Genomic DNA, 19,042 nt, shown 5'->3' on the forward strand with positions numbered 1-19,042 from the left:
CACTTCATACTGATGTTCATCCATTTTCTCCTCTTTCTTTCTCACTCTCACTCTCGTTCTAATTCACATTCCCTGATTCTCGTTCTCTCTCTGCTCCGACCCTCTCTCACCCTTTTCTCTCCACTCCTTTCTTTCCTGTTTCTCTCTCTTTCTCTCACTCATGCTCTCATTCTATCTCTCGTTCTAATTCACATTCCCTCATTCTCGTTCTCTCTGCTCTCTGTCTCTTCCCTCCCTCCCCTTTCTCTCTCTCTCCCCTCCTTTCCTTTCTCTCTCTGTCCCTTTCTCTCCCCCTTTCTCTCTCCCCTCCTTTGTCTCGGTCTCTGTCTCTGTTTCTCTCTCTCTCTCTCCCTGTCTCTCTGCCTCTGTTTCTCTCTTCCACCCCACCCGCCACCTGGTTCACTGTCTCCCACTCTCTATCTCACCTTTCTCTCTCTCTCTCTCTCTTCCCCCTTTTCTCTCACTCTCCCTGTATCTCTCTCTCACACTTTCTCTCTCTCTCTCCCTCTCTTCCCCTTTCTCTCTGCCTCTGTTTCTCTCTTCCACCATCACCTCCCCCACTGCCCGGTTCACTGTCTCCCACTCTCTGTCTCTCACCGTTTTCACACTCTCTCCTTTTTCCCCCCTTTCTCTCTCTCTCTCTCTCTCTCGTCCCCCTTTTCTCTCACTCTCCTGGTATCTCTCTCTCTCACACTCCCTCTCTCTCCCTCTCTTCCCCTTTCTCTCTGTCTCTGTTTCTCTCTTCCACCATCACCCCCCCCGCCCCCCACTGCCCGGTTCACTGTCTCCCACTCTCTCTCTCACTGTTTTCACTCTCTCTTTCCTCCCTCCCCGCCTCAGAACTGAACCAGCTGACCGGAGTGGCAGCCATCCTGCGATTCCCGGTCGCCGAACTTTCCGACCAGGAGGAAGATTCCACATCAGACAGCGATTAGACCGGACCAGGATCCTGCCGGTGGGGGCGGGGGACGCCTCGGAGCGGCGAGAGGGAGCTTGGTTCAAGAAGGGTCGATCGACGGGGGGTGGGGAGGAAGGCCACGCACCTTGGAAAACAGGCCGGGAAATCCCAGGGAGATGACCCACGTTTCGCTGCCACGGAGCGGCCATATTCACCACTTGACCAAGATCTCGGACAAGTCGGACACGGGACAGTTACGGATTGGGGCTCTGTGTGTGTACAACATATTTGTGCAAAAACAAATCGTCTGGCAATAAAACTAGTGACTGAGCTCAGGGTCAGAACAAGAGGCAAGTGGTTTTTCTCCTCAAGCCGTCAATCTCCCAGTGAGGTTCGCCAACACAGGTCAGTGGGACAGTGAACTGTACCCCGACAGGATGGTCTAGTTTGACCTCAGGACCCCATCTGACCACACCCAACTCGCCCTCCAACACGGTGCCCAGCCATCATGCTTGAAATTCACTCATTCTGCCAGTATTGGCCAGCAGCCATGTTGTTCGTCGTCTTGGCAACGGCTTGGGCCTGTCACAAAGGCTGAGCCATCCCGTCCAAAATTGAAAAAGTGAATCAATATCAATCACTCCCGGGATCAAACGCAGTGCCCCCTCCAAACAAAATGTAATTTAAAACATTTGGCTGCAAAGCAAACAAAAATTAAAATCCACTTCTGATTCCTTTCATGCCAACTTCACAAAGTTTAATCAAAGGCCTCGCTGGAAGCACTTAACGATTAATACATCTACAGGACATGACACCTGGCTTTCGCTGCTGACTTGGAAGGGGATTTTTTCCCCCAGGTAATGTTTGTTTCCCGAAGGGAATGCAGTTTTTTCAATGTAGCCACACGCCCCCCTCCCCCAGTGCATCACAGAAGCTCGCAGAATAGGAAAGGGACAGGCTTCAACCCCGGCCTGCGCTGAGTTAGCTGATACCAGACGCTTAGTCAAACGCAACCTCCCTTGCTCTGCCTCCCTCGCTCTGCCTCTCCTTTTCTCTCTCTGTTTCTCTTTCTATCGATCTCGCTCTTTTTTTTCCTCTCTGTCTCTCCGTGTTTTTATCTCTTTCTCTTTCTCTGTCTCTCTCTGCCCTCTCTCTGTCTTTCTCTCCCACTCTCTCTCTGTCTCTCTCTCCCCATCTCTGTTTCTCTCTTGCTCTCTGTCTCTCTCTGTCTTTCTCTCTTTCTCTCTGTCTTTCACTCCCTTTCTCTCTCTGTCTCTTTCTCGCCCACTCTCAATTTCTCTCTCGCTCTCTCTCTCTCTCTCTCTCTCCATCTCTGTTTCTTTCTCTCTCTCTGTCTCTCATCTCTCTATCTCCCTCTCTGTCTCTCTCTCTCTGTCTTTCTCCCTCTTTCCATCTCTTTCTCTCGCTCTCTGTCTCTCTCTGTGTCTTTCACTCCCTTTCTCTCTTTCTTTGTCTCTCTGTCTGTCTCTCTCTCTTTTTCCGTCTCTCTCTCTGTCTCCAAGGCGGCATAATCTTAAAATTAGAGCTAGACCTTTTGGGGGGTGATGTCAGGAAGCACTTCTCCACACAAAGTCTGGTGTAAATCCGGAACTCTCGCCCCCAAAAAGCTATTGGGGCTGGGGGTCAGTTGGAGCTTTCAACACTGAGTTCAATTGATTTTTGTTAGGTATTAAGGTTACGGAGCCGAAGCGGGTGGATGGATTTAAGATACAGATCAGCCATGATCTAATTGAATGACGGGACAGGCTTGAGGGGCTGAATGGCCTCCTCCTGTTCCTATGTCCCACTTTTCTTAGCCCAAGGCCCCCTCCATTCCCCAGCCCCCTTTAGGATCGACCCCTCTCGGGGGGTGTCCACTCCAGATCCTCTATGGGACCCCGGTAGTGAGAGGCGGAGACGAACCCAGACAGACCAGCCTCGAGAGACGGGAGCGAGACGAGGAACTGAGAGCAGGGAATCAGTTAACAAAAAAAAGGGGACTATCTCCACCCATGCTTCCAGGAGCAGAACATGTCAGATCAATCGCTCCTCTGATAAAATCTCCATCGACGATAACCGTCAAATCCAGCCAAACAAAATAAATTTCTCTCTTCAAAGGTTGACGTGATCTGACAGGACCTGCGAATGAGCCAGAAAGGCTGAGACTTCAGACTAATTGAGGCCAAGAACTGTTAGTTTGTGACTCCCTCCACTCTCTCACCGAGCGGAAAGGACAGTGTATCTAACACACTGTGACACCCGGTCCCCAGAGGGGGAAAGGACAGTGTATCTACCGCACTGTGACACCCGGTCCCAGAGGGGGAAAGGACAGTGTATCTAACACACTGTGACACCCGGCCCCAGAGGGGGAAAGGACAGTGTATCTACGCACCGTAACACCCAGTCCCAGAGGGGGAATGGACAGTGCATCTAACACACTGTGACACCTGGTCCCAGACCAGAAAGGACACTAACACCCGGTCCCAGAGGGGGAAAGGACAGTGTATCTAACGCACTGTGACACCCAGTCCCCGAGGGGTAAAAGAACAGTTTATCTAAGGCGCTGTGGCACCAGGTCCCAGATTTGGAAAGGGCAGTGTATCTAACGCACTGTGACACCCGGTCCCAAAGGGAAAGCTCAGTGTATCTAATGCACTGTGACAACTGGTCCAAGAGGGGGATACGACAGTGTATCTAACGCACTGTGACACCCAGTCCCAGAGGGAGAAAGGACCGTGTATCTAACGCACTATGACACCCGGTCCCAGAGGGGGAAAGGACAGTGTATCTAACGCACTATGACACCCGGTCCAAGAGGGGAAAGGACAATGTATCTAACGCACTGCGACACCCGGTCCCAGAGGGGAAAGGACAATATATCTAACGCACTGTGACACCCGGTCCCAGAGGGGGAAAGGACAGTGTATCTAACGCACTGTGACACCTGGTCCCAGAGGGGGAAAGGACAGTGTATCTAACGCACTATGACACCCGGTCCCAGAGGGGGAAAGGACAGTGTATCTAACGCACTATGACACCCGGTCCCAGAGGGGGAAAGACAATGTATCTAACGCACTGTGACACCCAGTCCCAGAGGGGGAAAGGACAGTGTATCTAACGCACTGTGACATCCGGTCCCAGAGGGGGAAAGGACAGTGTATCTAACGCACTGTGACACCCGGTCCCAGAGGGGGAAAGACAATGTATCTAACGCACTGTGATACCCGGTCCCAGATGGGGTAAGGACAGTGTATCTAACACACTGTGACACCCGGTCCCAGAGGGGGAAAGGACAGTGTATCTAACGCACTGTGACACCCGGTCCCAGAGGGGGAAAGGACAGTGTATCTAACACACTGTGACATCCGGCCCCAGAGGGGGAAAGACAATGTATCTAACGCACTGTGATACCCGGTCCCAGATGGGGTAAGGACAGTGTATCTAACACACTATGACACCCGGTCCCAGAGGGGGATAGACAATATCTAACGCACTGTGATACCCGGTCCCAGATGGGGTAAGGACAGTGTATCTAACACACTGTGACACCCGGTCCCAGAGGGGGAAAGGACAGTGTATCTAACACACTATGACACCCGGTCCCAGAGGGGGAAAGGACAGTGTATCTAACGCACTGTGACACCCGGTCCCAGAGGGGGAAAGGACAGTGTATCTAACGCACTGTGACACCCAGTCCCAGAGCGGGAAAGGACAGTGTATCTAACACACTATGACACCCGGTCCCAGAGGGGGAAAGGACAGTGTATCTAACGCACTGTGACACCCGGTCCCAGAGGGGGAAAGGACAGTGTATCTAACACACTGTGACATCTGGTCCCAGAGGGGGAAAGGACAGTGTATCTAACACACTATGACACCCGGTCCCAGAGGGGGAAAGGACAGTGTATCTAACGCACTGTGACACCTGGTCCCAGAGGGGGAAAGGACAGTGTATCTAACACACTGTGACACCCGGTCCCAGAGGGGGAAAGGACAGTGTATCTAACGCACTGTGACACCCAGTCCCAGAGGGGGAAAGGACAGTGGGGCAGAAATTCGGTGGAGCCGCAAACGGGGCGCCAAGCTCGCCTGGGCGCCGGAATTAGCGTAGCGATCGGAGCAGTAGCGACCGCCGGAAATTCAGCTTGTGCGCCCCAAGAGGGACACGGGGCGAGGCTCGAGGCACTCCGCGTCCCTCTTAGGGCGCTGAAACTGAAAATCGCAGCGCAACGTGCCGCAGCGCTACACACTGCGGCACGGCGCGCTGCGGTACTGCAGGCCTTCCTCCCATTCTTAAGGGGGCGGGGCCTGCACCAGCACGATGAGCGATCGCGAGTGCCGGCAGAAGAGCCCGGCCGCCGAAAAAAACGGCCGTCCCACACCTCCACCTTAATTTGCGCCACTGCCACCACAGGTAGGCCCCGTGAACCGGCCGCGAGTTGCGAACGGCGCTACAGAGGCGGGCACTACCGAATATCGAGATCGAGGCGCTGCGCACACCGATGACGTCATCGGTGTGCGCAGCGCAACAGGCTAACGCTGCCATTAGCGCCCCAGCTAAATATCGCGGTAGGCGTGGCCAATGGCGCTAAAGCCACTGAGTGCCCTCTTTAGGCGCTAACTGAATTTCTAGGCCAGTGTATCTAATGCAATGTGACACCCGGTCCCAGAGAGGGAAAGGAAAGTGTATATAACGCACGGTGACACCCGGTGCCAGATTGGGAAAGGACAGTGTATCTAAAGCACTGTGATACCCGGTGCTAGAGCGGGAAAGGACAGTGTATCTAAGGCACTTTGACACCTGGTCCCAGAGGAGAAAGAACAGTGTATCTAATACACATGACACCTGGTTCCAGAGGGGAAAGGCCGGTGTATCTAAAGCACTGTGACACCCGGTCCCAGAGGAGGAAAGGACAGTGTATCTAACACACTGTGACACCCAGTCCCAGAGGGGAAAGGACGGTGTATCTAAAGCATTGTGACACCTGGTTCCAGAGGGGAAAGGACGGTGTATCTAAAGCACTGGGACACCTGGTCCCAGAGCGGGAAAGGACAGTGTAACTAAAGCACTGTGACAACTGGTCCCAGAGGGGGATACGACAGTGTATCTAACGCACTGTGACACCCAGTCCCAGAGGGGGAAAGGACTGGGTGTTGTAGTGTTAGGGTATAGTATCATTAGGAGGATAGATAGAGTTCTTTGCAGCCGAGAGCGAGAGTCCCGGAGGCTGTGTTGCCTGCCCGGTGCCAGGGTTAAGGACATCTCCTCTGGGCTGGAGAGAAACTTGGAGTGGGAGGGGGAGGATCCAGTTGTCGTGGTCCATGTTGGTACCAACGACATAGATAGGACAAGGAAGGAGGTTCTGCTGAGGGAGTTTGAGCAGCTAGGGGCCAAATTAAAAAGCAGAACCACAAGGGTAATAATCTCTGGATTATTACCTGAGCCACGAGCGAATTTGGCTAGGACAAATAAAATTAGAGAATTAAATGCGTGGCTCAAAGCCTGGTGTGGGAGAAATGGGTTTTGCTTCCTGGGACACTGGCACCAGTACTGGGGCAGGAGGGAGCTGTTCCGTTGGGACGGGCTTCACTTGGCCAGTGCTGGGACTAGAGTCCTGGCGGATCATATTACTAGGGCTGTAGAGAGGGCTTTAAACTAACTAGTAGGGGGGAGGTTCCTAGAGAGCAAATAATAAAAATGACAACAGAGAAGTTCATAGACTTAGGTAGCAGTGGGGAAATTAAAAACCAGAGCGTGTCAGGAAGGGGCACAAGGTATGGAGTAAAAGGTAAAGTAATAAAAAGGGCAAAAGCAGGAACTGAGTGTCACAAAACATCTTTGAAAGTTCTCTATCTGAATGCACGGAGCATTCGTAACAAAATAGACGAGTTAATGGCACAAAATCTACATATGGGTATGATCTTGTGGCCATTACAGAAACATGGCTGCAGGGTGACAATGCCTGGGAATTAAACATACCAGGTTATTTAACGATCAGGAAGGACAGGCAGGAAGGAAGGGGAGGTGGGGTGGCTATGTTAATAAAGGAAGGAATCACTAATACAGAGAAATGATATTGGGTCAAAAGATCAGGATAATGAAACAGTTTGGGTGGAGGTAAGGAATAATAAGGGGAAAAAAACACTAGTGGGCGTAGTCTATAGGCCTCCGAACAGTGGCAACTGTTGGACGGAGTATCAATCAGGAAATAGTTGAGGCTTGTAATAAGGGAACATCTATAATTATGGGGGATTTTAACTATCATATTAATTGGACAAATCAAATTGGGCAGGGCTGCCTTGAGGATGAGTTCATTGAGTGTATTAGGGATGGGTTTCTTGAGCAGTATGTAACTGAACCAACCAGGGGGCAAGCAACCTTAGATCTGGTCCTGTGTAACGAGAGGATTAATTAAAAATGTCCTAGTAAAGGATCCCCTTGGAATGAGTGACCATAACATGGTTGAATTCCATATTAAATTAGAGGGTGAAAAGGTTGGATCTCAAACAAGCATGCTAAGCTTGAATAAAGGAGACTATGAAGGTATGAGAGCGGAATTGAGTAGAGTGGATTGGGAAAATAGATTAAAGGGTAAGACGATACATGATCAGTGGTGTACATTTAAGGAGTTATTTTACAACTTCCAAAAAATATATATTCCACTGAGAAGAAAAGACAGCCATCCGTGGCTAAGTAAAGAAATTAAGGATAGTATTCGACTAAAAACAAGGGCATATAAGGTAGCCAAATCTAGTGGGAGGATAGAGGATTGGGAAAACTTTAAAAGACAGCAAAAAATAACAAAAAGATTGATTAAGAAAGGGAAGATAGATTATGAAAGTAAATTAGCAAAAAATATAAAAACAGATAGTAAGAGTTTTTATAGTTATATAAAAAGAAAAAGGATGGCTAAAGTAAATGTTGGTCCCTTAGAGGATGAGACCGGGAAATTAATGGTGGGAAATATGGAGATGGCAAAAACACTGAATGAATATTTTATGGTGTGGAGATGCCGGAGTTGGACTGGGGTGGACAAATGTAAGAAATCACACAACACCAGGTTATAGTCCAACAGCTTTATTTGAAATCACAAGCTTTCGGAGCGCTGCTCCTTCTTCAGGTGAAGTGGAGAAATGCATAAAGACACAGCGTATATAGTCAGAGAATCATGTCAGATGTTTACAGGTAACCTTTCCAACTGCCATTTATCACACCTCGGCAGAGAGATAATCACAACAGTCAAAGGTGTGAATGGTGTCCAAACAGGTCAGTCAGGGAAACATTACATCAAAGAACAATGAGGTGGGGTCACAAGGGGTCAAATATTGCAGATGCTGGGGTCTGTATGAAAAACAAAAAAACAGACAAAAAACATTTTTTTTGGCTGGAAATCACAGCAGGTCCGGCCGCATCTGTGTAGAGAACAAGCCAATGTCGACTCGAGTCTGGATGACCCTGCATCAGGTGGGGTTACATGTAGCGTGACATGAACCCAAGATCTCGGTTAAGGCCGTCCTCATGGGTGCGGAACTTGGCTATCAGTTTCTGCTCGACGATTTTGCGTTGTCGTGTGTCTCGAAGGCCACCTTGGAGAATGCTTACCCGAAGATCGGAGGCTGAATGTCCTTGACTGCTGAAGTGTTCCCTGACTGGGAGGGAACACTCCTACCTGGTGATTGTTGCGCGGTGTCCGTTCATCCGTTGTCGCAGTGTCTGCATGGTCTCGCCGATGTACCATGCTCCGGGGCATCCTTTCCTGCAACGTATGAGGTAGACAACGTTGGCCGAGTCACATGAGTATGTACCATGTACCTGGTGGGTGGTGTCCTCACGTGTGATGATGGTATCTGTGTTGATGATCTGGCATGTCTTGCAGAGGTTGCTGTGGCAGGGTTGTGTGGTATCGTGGTCGCTGTTCTCCTGGAAGCTGGGTAATTTGCTGCGAACGATGGTCTGTTTGAGGTTAGGCGGCTGTTTGAAAGCGAGTAGTGGAGGCGTGGGGATGGCCTTAGCGAGGTGTTCGTCGTCATCGATGACATGTTGAAGGCTGCGAAGAACATGGCGTAGTTTCTCCGCTCCGGGGAAGTACTGGACGACGAAGGGTACTCTGTTGGTTGTGTCCCGTGTTTGTCTTCTGAGGAGGTCTATGCGATTTTTTGCTGTGGCCCGTCGGAACTGTCGATCGACGAGTCGAACGTCATATCCCGTTCTTACAAGGGCGTCTTTCAGTGTCTGTAGGTGTCCATCGCGTTCCTCCTCGTCTGAGCAGATCCTGTGTATTCGCAGGGCTTGTCCATAGGGGATGGCTTCTTTAACGTGGTTAGGGTGGAAGCTGGGGAAGTGAAGCATCGTGAGGTTGTCCGTGGGCTTGCGGTAGAGTGAAGTGCTGAGGTGTCCGTCTTTGATGGAGATTCGTGTGTCCAGGAATGAAACTGATTCTGAGGAGTAGTCCATGGTGAGTTTGATGGTGGGATGGAACTTGTTGATGTTATCGTGTAGTCTTTTCAGTGATTCTTCGCCGTGGGTCCATAGGAAGAAAATGTCGTCGATGTATCTGGTGTATAGCGTTGGTTGGAGATCCTGTGCAGCGAAGAAGTCTTGCTCGAACTTGTGCATGAAGATGTTTGCGTATTGGGGTGCGAATTTGGTCCCCATGGCTGTTCCGTGTGTTTGGGTAAAGAACTGGTTGTCGAAGGTGAAGACATTGTGGTCAAGGATGAAGCGGATGAGTTGTAGGATGGCGTCTGGAGATTGGCTGTTGTTGGTGTTGAGTACTGAGGCTGTCGCAGCGATGCCGTCATCGTGGGGGATACTGGTGTAGAGTGCCGAGACGTCCATCGTGGCGAGGAGTGTTCCTGGTTCAACTGGTCCGTGGGTGCTGAGTTTCTGTAAGAAGTCTGTAGTGTCGCGACAGAAGCTGGGGGTTCCCTGTACGATGGGTTTCAGGATGCCCTCGACATATCCAGAGAGGTTCTCACACAGGGTTCCGTTGCCTGATGCGATAGGACGTCCAGGTGTGTTGGCTTTGTGTATCTTTGGGAGGCAGTAGAAGTCACCCACGCGGGGAGTACGTGGGATGAGAGCATGTAGGATGCTTTGAAGGTCTGGATCGAAGGTTTTGATCAGTCTGTTGAGTTGACGGGTGTGTTCTTTGGTCGGATCTGCGGGTAACTGTCTGTAGTGTTCCTGGATATTTATTTTATATCAGTCTTTACAGTAGAAGACACTAAGAATATCCCAACACTGGACAAACAGGGGGCTAAAGGGGGGGAGGAGCTAAACACGATCAAAATCACTAAGGAAGTGGTACTTGGTAAAATAATGGGACTCAAGGCGGATAAATCACCTGGACCTGATGGCTTACATCCTAGGGTCTTGAGGGAAGTGGCGGTAGGGATTGTGGATGCATTGGTAATAATTTTCCAAAACTCCCTGGACTCAGCAAAGGTCCCGGCAGACTGGAAAACTGCTAATGTAACACCCTTATTTAAAAAGGGCAGTAGACAGAAGGCTGGAAACTATAGACCGGTTAGCCTAACATCTGTGGTAGGTAAAATTTTGGAGTCCATTATTAAGGAGACAGTAACAGGACATTTGGATAATCATAATTTAATAGGACAAAGTCAGCATGGTTTTATGAAGGGGAAGTCATGTTTGACAAATTTGCTGGAGTTCTTTGAGGAAGTAACACATAGGGTGGATAAAGGGGAACCAGTGGACGTAGTGTATTTAGACTTCCAAAAGGCATTTGACAAGGTGCCACACAAAAGATTATTGCTTAAGATAAAAAATCACGGGATTGGGGGTAATATTCTGGCATGGATAAGGATTGGCTATCTAACAGAAGGCAGAGAGTTGGGATAAATGGTTCATTCTCAGACTGGCAATCAGTAACTAGTGGTGTTCCGCAGGGGTCAGTGCTGGGTCCCCAACTCTTTACAATCTATATTAACGATTTGGAGGAGGGGACCGAGTGTAACATATCAAAGTTTGCAGATGATACTAAGATGGGAGGGAAAGTAGTGAGTGAGGAGGACATAAAAAACCTGCAAGGGGACATAGACAGGCTAAGTAAGTGGGCAGAGATTTGGCAGATGGAATACAATACTGGAAAGTGTGAGGTTATGCACTTTGGCAGGAAAAATCGTAGAGCAAGTTATTATCTTAATGGCAAGAAACTGGAAAGTACTGAAATACAAAGGGATCTGGGGGTCCTGGTGCACGAAACTCAAAAGGTTAGTATGCAGGTGCAGCAAGTGATTAAGAAGGCCAATGGAATGTTGGCTTTCATTGCTAGGGGGATAGAATATAAAAATAGGGAGGTATTGCTTCAGTTGTACAAGGTATTGGTGAGACCGCACCTGGAATACTGCGTACAGTTTTGGTGTCCATACTTAAGAAAGGACATACTTGCTCTCGAGTCAGTACAAAGAAGGTTCACTCGGTTAATCCCGGGGATGAGGGGATGGACATATGAGGAGAGGTTGAGTAGATTGGGACTCTACTCATTGGAGTTCAGAAGAATGAGAGGCGATCTTATTGAAACATATAAGATTGTGAAGGGGGTGGATGCGGGGAGGATGTTCCCGATGATGGGTGAAACTAGAACTAGGGGGCATAGTCTTAGAATAAGGGGCTGCTCTTTCAAAACTGAGATGAGGAGGAACTACTTCACTCAGAGGGTGGTAGGTCCATGGAATATGCTGCCCCAAAAAGCTGTAGAAGCTACATCGTTACATAAATTTAAAACAGAAATAGACAGTTTCCTAGAAGTAAAGGGAATTAAGGGTTACGGGGAGCGGGCAGGAATTTGGACATGAGTCTAGGTTCGGTTCGGTCATGGCCCTGTGGGTAGCGGAGCGGGCCCAGGGGCCGTGTAGCCTGATCCTGCTCCTATTTCGTGTGTCTAATTCTGTTAGATTCAGGAGATGGTTCTGTGATAGTGGATTGGCGTTTAGGATCAGATCAGCCATGATCTTATTGAATGGCGGAGCAGGCTCGAGGGGCTGATTGGCCTACTCCTGCTCCTATTTCTTATGTTCTTATAAGGACAGTGTATCTAACACACTGTGACACCTGGTCCCAGAGGGGAAAGGACGGTGTATCTAAAGCACTGTGACACCCGGTCCCAGAGGGGACAGGACAGTGTATCTAACGCACTGTGACACCCAGTCCCAGAGGGGGAAAGGACAGCGTAACAAGAGGTGTAACGAGAGGTAACAAGACGGTCATCCATCCCGTAGATCTTTGAGCCCGTCACAATGTGCATGGCTGGCTACTAGGTTGCAAGGTATACCCTCTGATGCCATGGCTCATGATTCCCCTGAGACACCAGCTGCGCACTCAAGCAGTGAGAGCCACCAGGAATATCATTGAGCAGATCACTGGGGGTCCTCAAGCAGAGGTTTAGATGCCTTGGGTCAGGAGGTGCCCCCCAGCATTCGGCCGAGAAGGTGTCCGCATTCGTGGTGAATTGCTGCATGCGCCACAATCTGGCAACTGTGAGAGACCAGTCGTTATCACCAGAAATTGTGCCAGGGAGTCAGGCCCAAGAGACACAGGAAGAGGAAGAGAAAGAGGAGGGGTCCAGGTAGACAGGCCGCACCTGGGTGGGGGGACGATCGCCTCCATCAACAGCAACAACTTGTATTTATATAGCGCCTTTAATGTAGTAAAACATCCCAAGGCGCTGCACGGGAATATTTTTGGACAAAAAAATTGACACCGAGCCACATAAGGAGATATTAGGGCAGGTGACCAAAAGCTTGGTCAAAGAGGTAGGTTTTAAGGAGCGTCTTAAAGGAGGAAAGAGAGGCGGAGAGGTTTAGGCAGGGATTTCCTGAGCTTAGAGCCTAGGCAACAGAAGACACGACCACCAAAGGTTGAGCGATTATAATCAGGGATCCTCAAGAGGGCAGATTTAGAGGAGCGCAGATATCTTGGAGGTGGGGGGGCGGTTGTGGGGCTGAAGGAGATTCTTAGGCAGTCTTCTCTTAGGTAGACCCTCGGAACCGAGGATGACTTGCTTCCATATTAAAAATGAGTTCTCAGGTGACTGATGAGTCCAATGAGGGACCTACAGTCTCTGTCACAGGTGGGGCAGATGGTGGTTGAAGGGGCGGGTGGGTGGGTGGGGTGCTTGGGTTGACATGCACTGCTTGCGCTTGGCTTCCGCTTGCTCCCGGTGAAGAGACTCGAGGTGTTCGGCGCCTTCCCGGATGCTTCTCCTTCACTTTGTGCGGTCTTGGGCCAGGGATTCCCAGGTGTCAGTGGGGAAGTGGGGATGTTGCACTTTTTCATGGAGGCTTTGAGGGTGTCCTTGAAGCGTTTCCTCTGCCCACCTGGGGCTCTCTTGCCGTGTCGGAGCTCCGAGTAGAGCGCTTATTTTGGGAGTCTCGTATCGGACATGCGGACGATGTGACCCGTCCATCGGAGCTGATCGAGCGTGGTCAAAGCTTCGATGCTGAGGATGTTGGCCTGAGCAGGAACACTGACATTGGTGCGCCTATCCTGCCAATGGATTTGCAGGATCTTGCGGAGGCAGCATTGGTGGTACCTCTCCAGTGCTTTGAGGTACCTGCTCTGAGGCATACAGCAGGGCGGGTATCACTGCTGTTCTGTAGACCATGAGCTTGGTGCCGGGTTTGAGGTCCTGGTCTTCAAACACTCTCTTCCTCAGGTGACCGAAGGCTGCACTGGCACACTGAAGGCAGTGTTGGACTTCATCATCAACGTCTGCCCTTGTTGACAGTAGGCTCCCGAGGTATGAAAAGTGGTCCACGTTGTCCAAGGCCTTGTCATGGATTTTGATAATCAGGGGGCAGTACTGTGTGGCGGGAGCAGGTTGGTATGGATGTTTAGTGTAAGGCCCATGCTCTCGTACACTTCGGTGAAGGTGTTGACGATGGTTTGGAGTTCAACCTCCAAGTGAGTGCAGACGCAAGCATCGTCTGCATACTGTAATTCAATGACAGAGGATGGGACGACCTTGGATCCGGACTGGAGGCGACGGAGGTTGAACAGTTGCCCGTTTGTTCTGTAAATTAGCTCCACTCCAGCGGGGAGCTTACTGAGGGTGAGATGGAGCATTGCAGCAAGGAAGATCGAGAAGAGCGTTGGTGCGATGATACAGCCTTGCTTGACCACGGTCCGTACGTGAATTGGGCCTGTGGTGGAACCGTTGGTCAGGATGACAGCTTGCATGTCGTCGTGAAGCAGGCGAAGGATGGTGACAAACTTTTCAGGACAGCTGAATTTGAGGAGGACACTCCATAATCCCTCACGGTTGAGTGTTGAAGGCCTTTGTGAGATCAAAGGCGGCCATGTACAGCAGTTGGTGCTGTTCCCTGCATTTCTCTTATAATTGACGTGCGGTGAAGATCATGTCCATTGTGCCCCTTAGTGGGTGAAATCTGCATTGCGACTCTGGGAGGAGCTCTTCAGCCACAGGGAGAAGGTGATTGAGGAGGATTCTTGCAATTACTTTCCCTGTGGCAGACAGCAGGGGAACTCCTCTGTAATTACCCCAATCGGACTTGTCACCTGTCTTGAAATGGTCACAATTATGGCATCTCTGAGATCCCCTGGCATGCTCTCCTCCTTCCAGATAAGAGAAATTAGTTCATCAATTCGCACCAGTAGTGCTTCTCCACCATGCTTTAGTGCCTGGGCAGGGATTCTATCTGCTCCTGAGGCCTTATTGTTTTTCAGTTGCCGGATGGCCTTTTCAACCTCATGCCGGGCTGGGGTTGTACTGAGATGGTGGCGGGTAGCATGCTGCGGGATGGAGTTGAGGACACTCGCGTCGAAGACAGAGTCTCGGTTAAGGAATTACAGAGATAGGAAGGGGCGAGGGCCATGGAGGGATTTGAAAACAAGTATGAGAATTTTGAAATCGAGGCGCTGCTTAACCGGGAGCCAATGTAGGTCGGCGAGCACAGGGGGTGATGGACGAACGGGACTCAGTGCGAGTTAGGACACGGGGCAGCCGAGTTTTGGATGACTTGAAGTTAACGTAGGGTGGAATGTGGGAGGCCAGCCAGGAGTGCGTTGGAATAGTTCAGTCTAATTGAAGAGCGCTTTTGAGAGGTGGGCTTCACCATCAGACTCCGGTGCACTGTCGCCTCATGATGTGCCTTCCACGACCGAGGATCCATCAGGCAGTCCATCATCTGATCACAATAAAAAAAAGCCCACCGTTTCCACCACTACCCAGTTACCAGAATCACTGTTTATATACACCTCAGAACAAAATATGTAAATGTGACAGAACCAACTTCACTTAAAAATATTAAACTATTCACCCTGGTTCGTACCCCCGGTGGTGACCTGTAAGTGATCTTGAGTAATCTAATGAAGTACAACCCCAGTGGCAGCACCAGGCAAGGTGGATGGTTGCTAAGATACTGAAATGAGCAGATAGAAAGAAAGACTTGCATGTCTACAGTGCCCTTCACAACCACCAAAGCTCTTCACAGCCAATGAAGTACTTTTTGCAGTGTGGTCACTGCTGCAATGTTGGAAACGCAGCAGCCAAGCTCCCACACACAGCAACGTGATAATGACTGGATGATCTGTTTTTTGTGATGTTGATTGCGGGATAAATATTGGCCCCAGGACACCAGGGATAAATCTCCTGCTCTTTTAAATAGTGCCACAGGATCTTTTACGTCCACCTGAGAGAGCAGACAGGGCCTCGGTTTAATGTCTCATCCCAAAAGACAGCACCTCCGACAGTGCAGCGCTCCTTCAGTACTGCCACTCCGACAGTACGGTGCTCTCTCTGTACTGCCCCTCTGACAGTCCACTCCTCCCTCAGTCCTGTTCCTCCGACAGTGCAGCGCTCCCTCAGTACTGCCCCCTCCGATAGTGCAGCGCTCCCTCAGTACTGCCCCCTCCAATAGTGCAGCGCTCCCTCAGTACTGCCCCCTCCGATAGTGCAGCGCTCCCTCAGTACTGCGCCTCCGACAGTGCGGCGCTCCCTCAGTACTGCCTCTCTGACAGTGCACCCCTCCCTCAGTCCTGTTCCTCCAACATTGCAGCGCTCCCTCAGTACTGGCCTTCTGACAGGGCAGCGCTTCCTCAGTACTATCCCTCCGCCAGTGCAGCACTCCTTCAGTACTGAATCTCCGACAGTGCAGCGCTCCCTCAGTACTGACCCTCTGACAGGGCAGCAGTCCCTCAGTACTGGCCGTCCGACAGTGCAGCGCTCCCTCAGTACTGCCCCTCCGACAGGGCAGCGCTCCCTCAGTACTGACCCTCCGACAGCGCGACGCTCCCTCAGTACTGACCCTCCGACAGTGCGGCACTCCCTCAGTACTGCCCCTCCGACAGGGCAGCATTCCCTCAGTACTACACTGGTGTGTCAGCCTCGATTTGTGTGCTCAAGTCTCTGGAGCGGGACTATGCACCCACAACTTTCTGACTCCGAGGCGAAGGGTATTACCAACTGAGCCACGGCTGACACTGGTCAGATGGGACACCCTCGAATGTGGGCCGCCTCAGACTGCACCCTCTCAGCACGGGCTTCAGCCAACGATGGGCACTGGTGGACTGGCGGGTGAGGGAGCTGCAACGCTGGCAGCCGGAGAGAGGCCAATAGGTTCCTGCTCCGGGATTCCCACGCCACTCCCTCGGGGCGTCTGTTCAGTCCACCCAGTGATTTGCTGTTGCACAAATCTCTGGCCAGCTCCTTGCAACCGAGGAGCCCAGAGCCACCATGGCCGCTGCCTGATCTTCCATTGCAGCACTTTGTCCTTCCACGTCGGGCTCTACGGCTCGCTGGCTGTAATCGGGCAGCCTCTCCACGCCGGGGAGGATAGGTTCCAGGCTCTGCGTCAAGCCACGGGCCAAGCTGGAGGCGGACTCCTGCATCCCCGACTAGCCACCGCTGAAGGCTTTCAGGCAGGCTCTCCATGGCACCAAGCATTGGGTTTGTCGCACCCATCAGCCCTCTTCTGAAGCTTGGCCCCACGATGTCCTCATCCGACTCCTCTGGATATTGGAATACGGAGTAGAATTTCTAAATTTGCCGATGACACCAAACTTGGGGGTGGGGCAAACAGTGATGATGATACCAATCGACTGCAACAGGACATAGAAACGCTTGCAGAATGGGCAGATGGAATTTAATACAGAGAAGTGTGAGGTGATGCATTTTGACAGAAGGAACAGGGAGAGGCAGTATACACTTAGTGGCACAGTTTTATAGAGTGTGCAGGGACAGAGGGACCTGGGAGTTAATGTGCATAGGTCCCTGAAGGTGGTGGGACATATTGAGAGAGTGGTTAGCAAAGCATATGGGATCTTGGGCTTCATAAATAGAGGTATTGAGTACAAAAGTAGAGAAGTTACGCTGAACCTTTATAAAGCGCTGGTTAGGCCACAACTGGAGTATTGTGTCCAGTCTGGTCACCACACTTTAGGAAGGATGTGAAGGCCCTTGAGAGGGTGCAGAGGAGATTCACCAGAATGGTTCCGGGGATGGGGAATCTTAGCTACAAGGACAGGTTGGAGAAGCTGGATTTGTTTTCGTTAGAGCAAAGGAGGTTGAGGGGTGATTTGATCGAGGTGTACAAGATTATGACGGGTTTGGATAGGCTAGATGGGGAAAGGCTGTTCCCACTAGTTGATGGTACAAAGACTAGGGGACACAGATTTATGGTTTTGGGCAAGAGATCGAGGGGGGATGTGAGGAAAAACTTTTTTACGCAGCGAGTGGTGAGGACCTGGAATTCGCTGCCGACGGAAGTGGTGGAAGCGGAGACATTCGGGGAGAAATTGGGTTGTTAGCGCCACCGATTATCACCTAAAGAGGCCGAAAACTGGGGCGATAGCCAATTTCTGTGCGGTCGCAGGGAACCTAGCGCCTCGCCCCATATTGACCATGCATTTTGCGCCGGCGCAAAAATCTTAGCGCGCGCTCGCGGGCGCAGGCTGATCATGACGTCATTCCATGGTGCAACACCTTTTTAGTGCCCCGGACCGGAAATTGGGTGGCGCCCGCCTCTGTTGCGCCTGGCGCTAATAGTGACAGCTCACTGGAACGTTCCCCAGGCACTCTCGGAGTAGGAGGGCGCTGTTTATAGGGGACACCACTGGTCTGAAAACGTCAGCCCTTTTGTGAACGCAACTTGTTGGCTGGTTTGATACAGTTGAGCAGCTGCAGTACTAGAGCCTTATTGCTATTCAACCAGCGGCGCCAGAGGACCTTTAGCCCTGTGAACATTACCTAGCTGCTGGTAAGAGCTTACAACCTTTACCTTCATCACTCTTATTATGGGGGCTGCTCTGGAAGGGAACAACCTGCTGCTAGAACATCTTGAGAGGGCACAGAGACGGAGGGAGAGAGGGCCAGGAGTGGCCAGACGGAGGAGGGCCAACAGACGTCGCCACACCAGACCTTACGCAGCGAGGGTTTTCAGACAGCAGTCCTCCTACCACAACATGTCAGAGGAGCAGTGTGTCAGAAGGCTGCGGTTCCATAAGGAGGTGGTGACTGAGCTGTGCCAGCTGCTTCACGATGATCTTCTGCCGTGCATACGGTGCAGGACCTCTCTGTCGGTGCCTGTAAAGGTTACTGTTGCCCTCAATTTCTTTGCCAGTGGCTCCTTTCAGGCCGCGACTGGGGACATAGCTAACATTTCCCAGTTTGCGGTGCATTGCTGCATCCGCCAAGTTACAGATGCCCTATATAACAAGAGGCGGCAATTTATTTTGTTCCCTTTCACACCGGAGAAGCAGCAGGAGCGTGCAGAAGGCTTCGCGGCAATAGCTGGCTTTCCCATGGTGCAGGGCGCCATTGACTATGCACGTGGCTTTGCGGGCGCCTGTGAACAATCCTGAGGACTACCGCAACCGCAAGGGGTTCCACTCCCTTAATGTACAGCTGGTGTGTGACCACCAGCTGCTGATCCTTGCGGTCAACGCACAATTCCCTGGCAGCAGCCACGACGCTTTCATCCTGCGTCAGACCACAGTGGCAGACCTTTTCGAGGCCCCGGCTCACCCACGAGACTGGCTTCTCGGAGACAAGGGCTATCCTCTGTGCCCATGGCTTATGACCCCGCTACATTCGCCCAGCACCCAGGCAGAGGAGAACTACAACTCCAGCCATCAGGCGACACGGAACACTATGGAGCACA

General features: G+C 51.2%; 1 protein-coding gene across 3 annotated transcripts in view; it reads left to right on the plus strand.

Moving 5' to 3' along the window:
* The window catches only part of pelo (pelota mRNA surveillance and ribosome rescue factor), a 65,647-nt gene extending 64,418 nt beyond the window's left edge, over positions 1-1,229 (plus strand). For 2 of the 3 annotated variants that reach the window (XM_085974625.1, XM_085974626.1), the window contains exon 12: positions 841-1,229. In XM_085974625.1, coding sequence (XP_085830751.1) covers positions 841-1,078 — 238 coding nt within the window. In that variant the 3' untranslated portion in view covers positions 1,079-1,229. The remainder of the gene's footprint in view (positions 1-840) is intronic. The other variant, XM_085974627.1, reaches the window with a different exon arrangement.
* Positions 1,230-19,042: the final 17,813 nt, after the last annotated feature.

Source organism: Somniosus microcephalus, unplaced genomic scaffold, assembly GCF_052327205.1.
Source record: "Somniosus microcephalus isolate GS21.2 unplaced genomic scaffold, FLI_Smic_1.0 unresolved_chr1, whole genome shotgun sequence".
Lineage (NCBI taxonomy): Eukaryota > Metazoa > Chordata > Chondrichthyes > Squaliformes > Somniosidae > Somniosus > Somniosus microcephalus.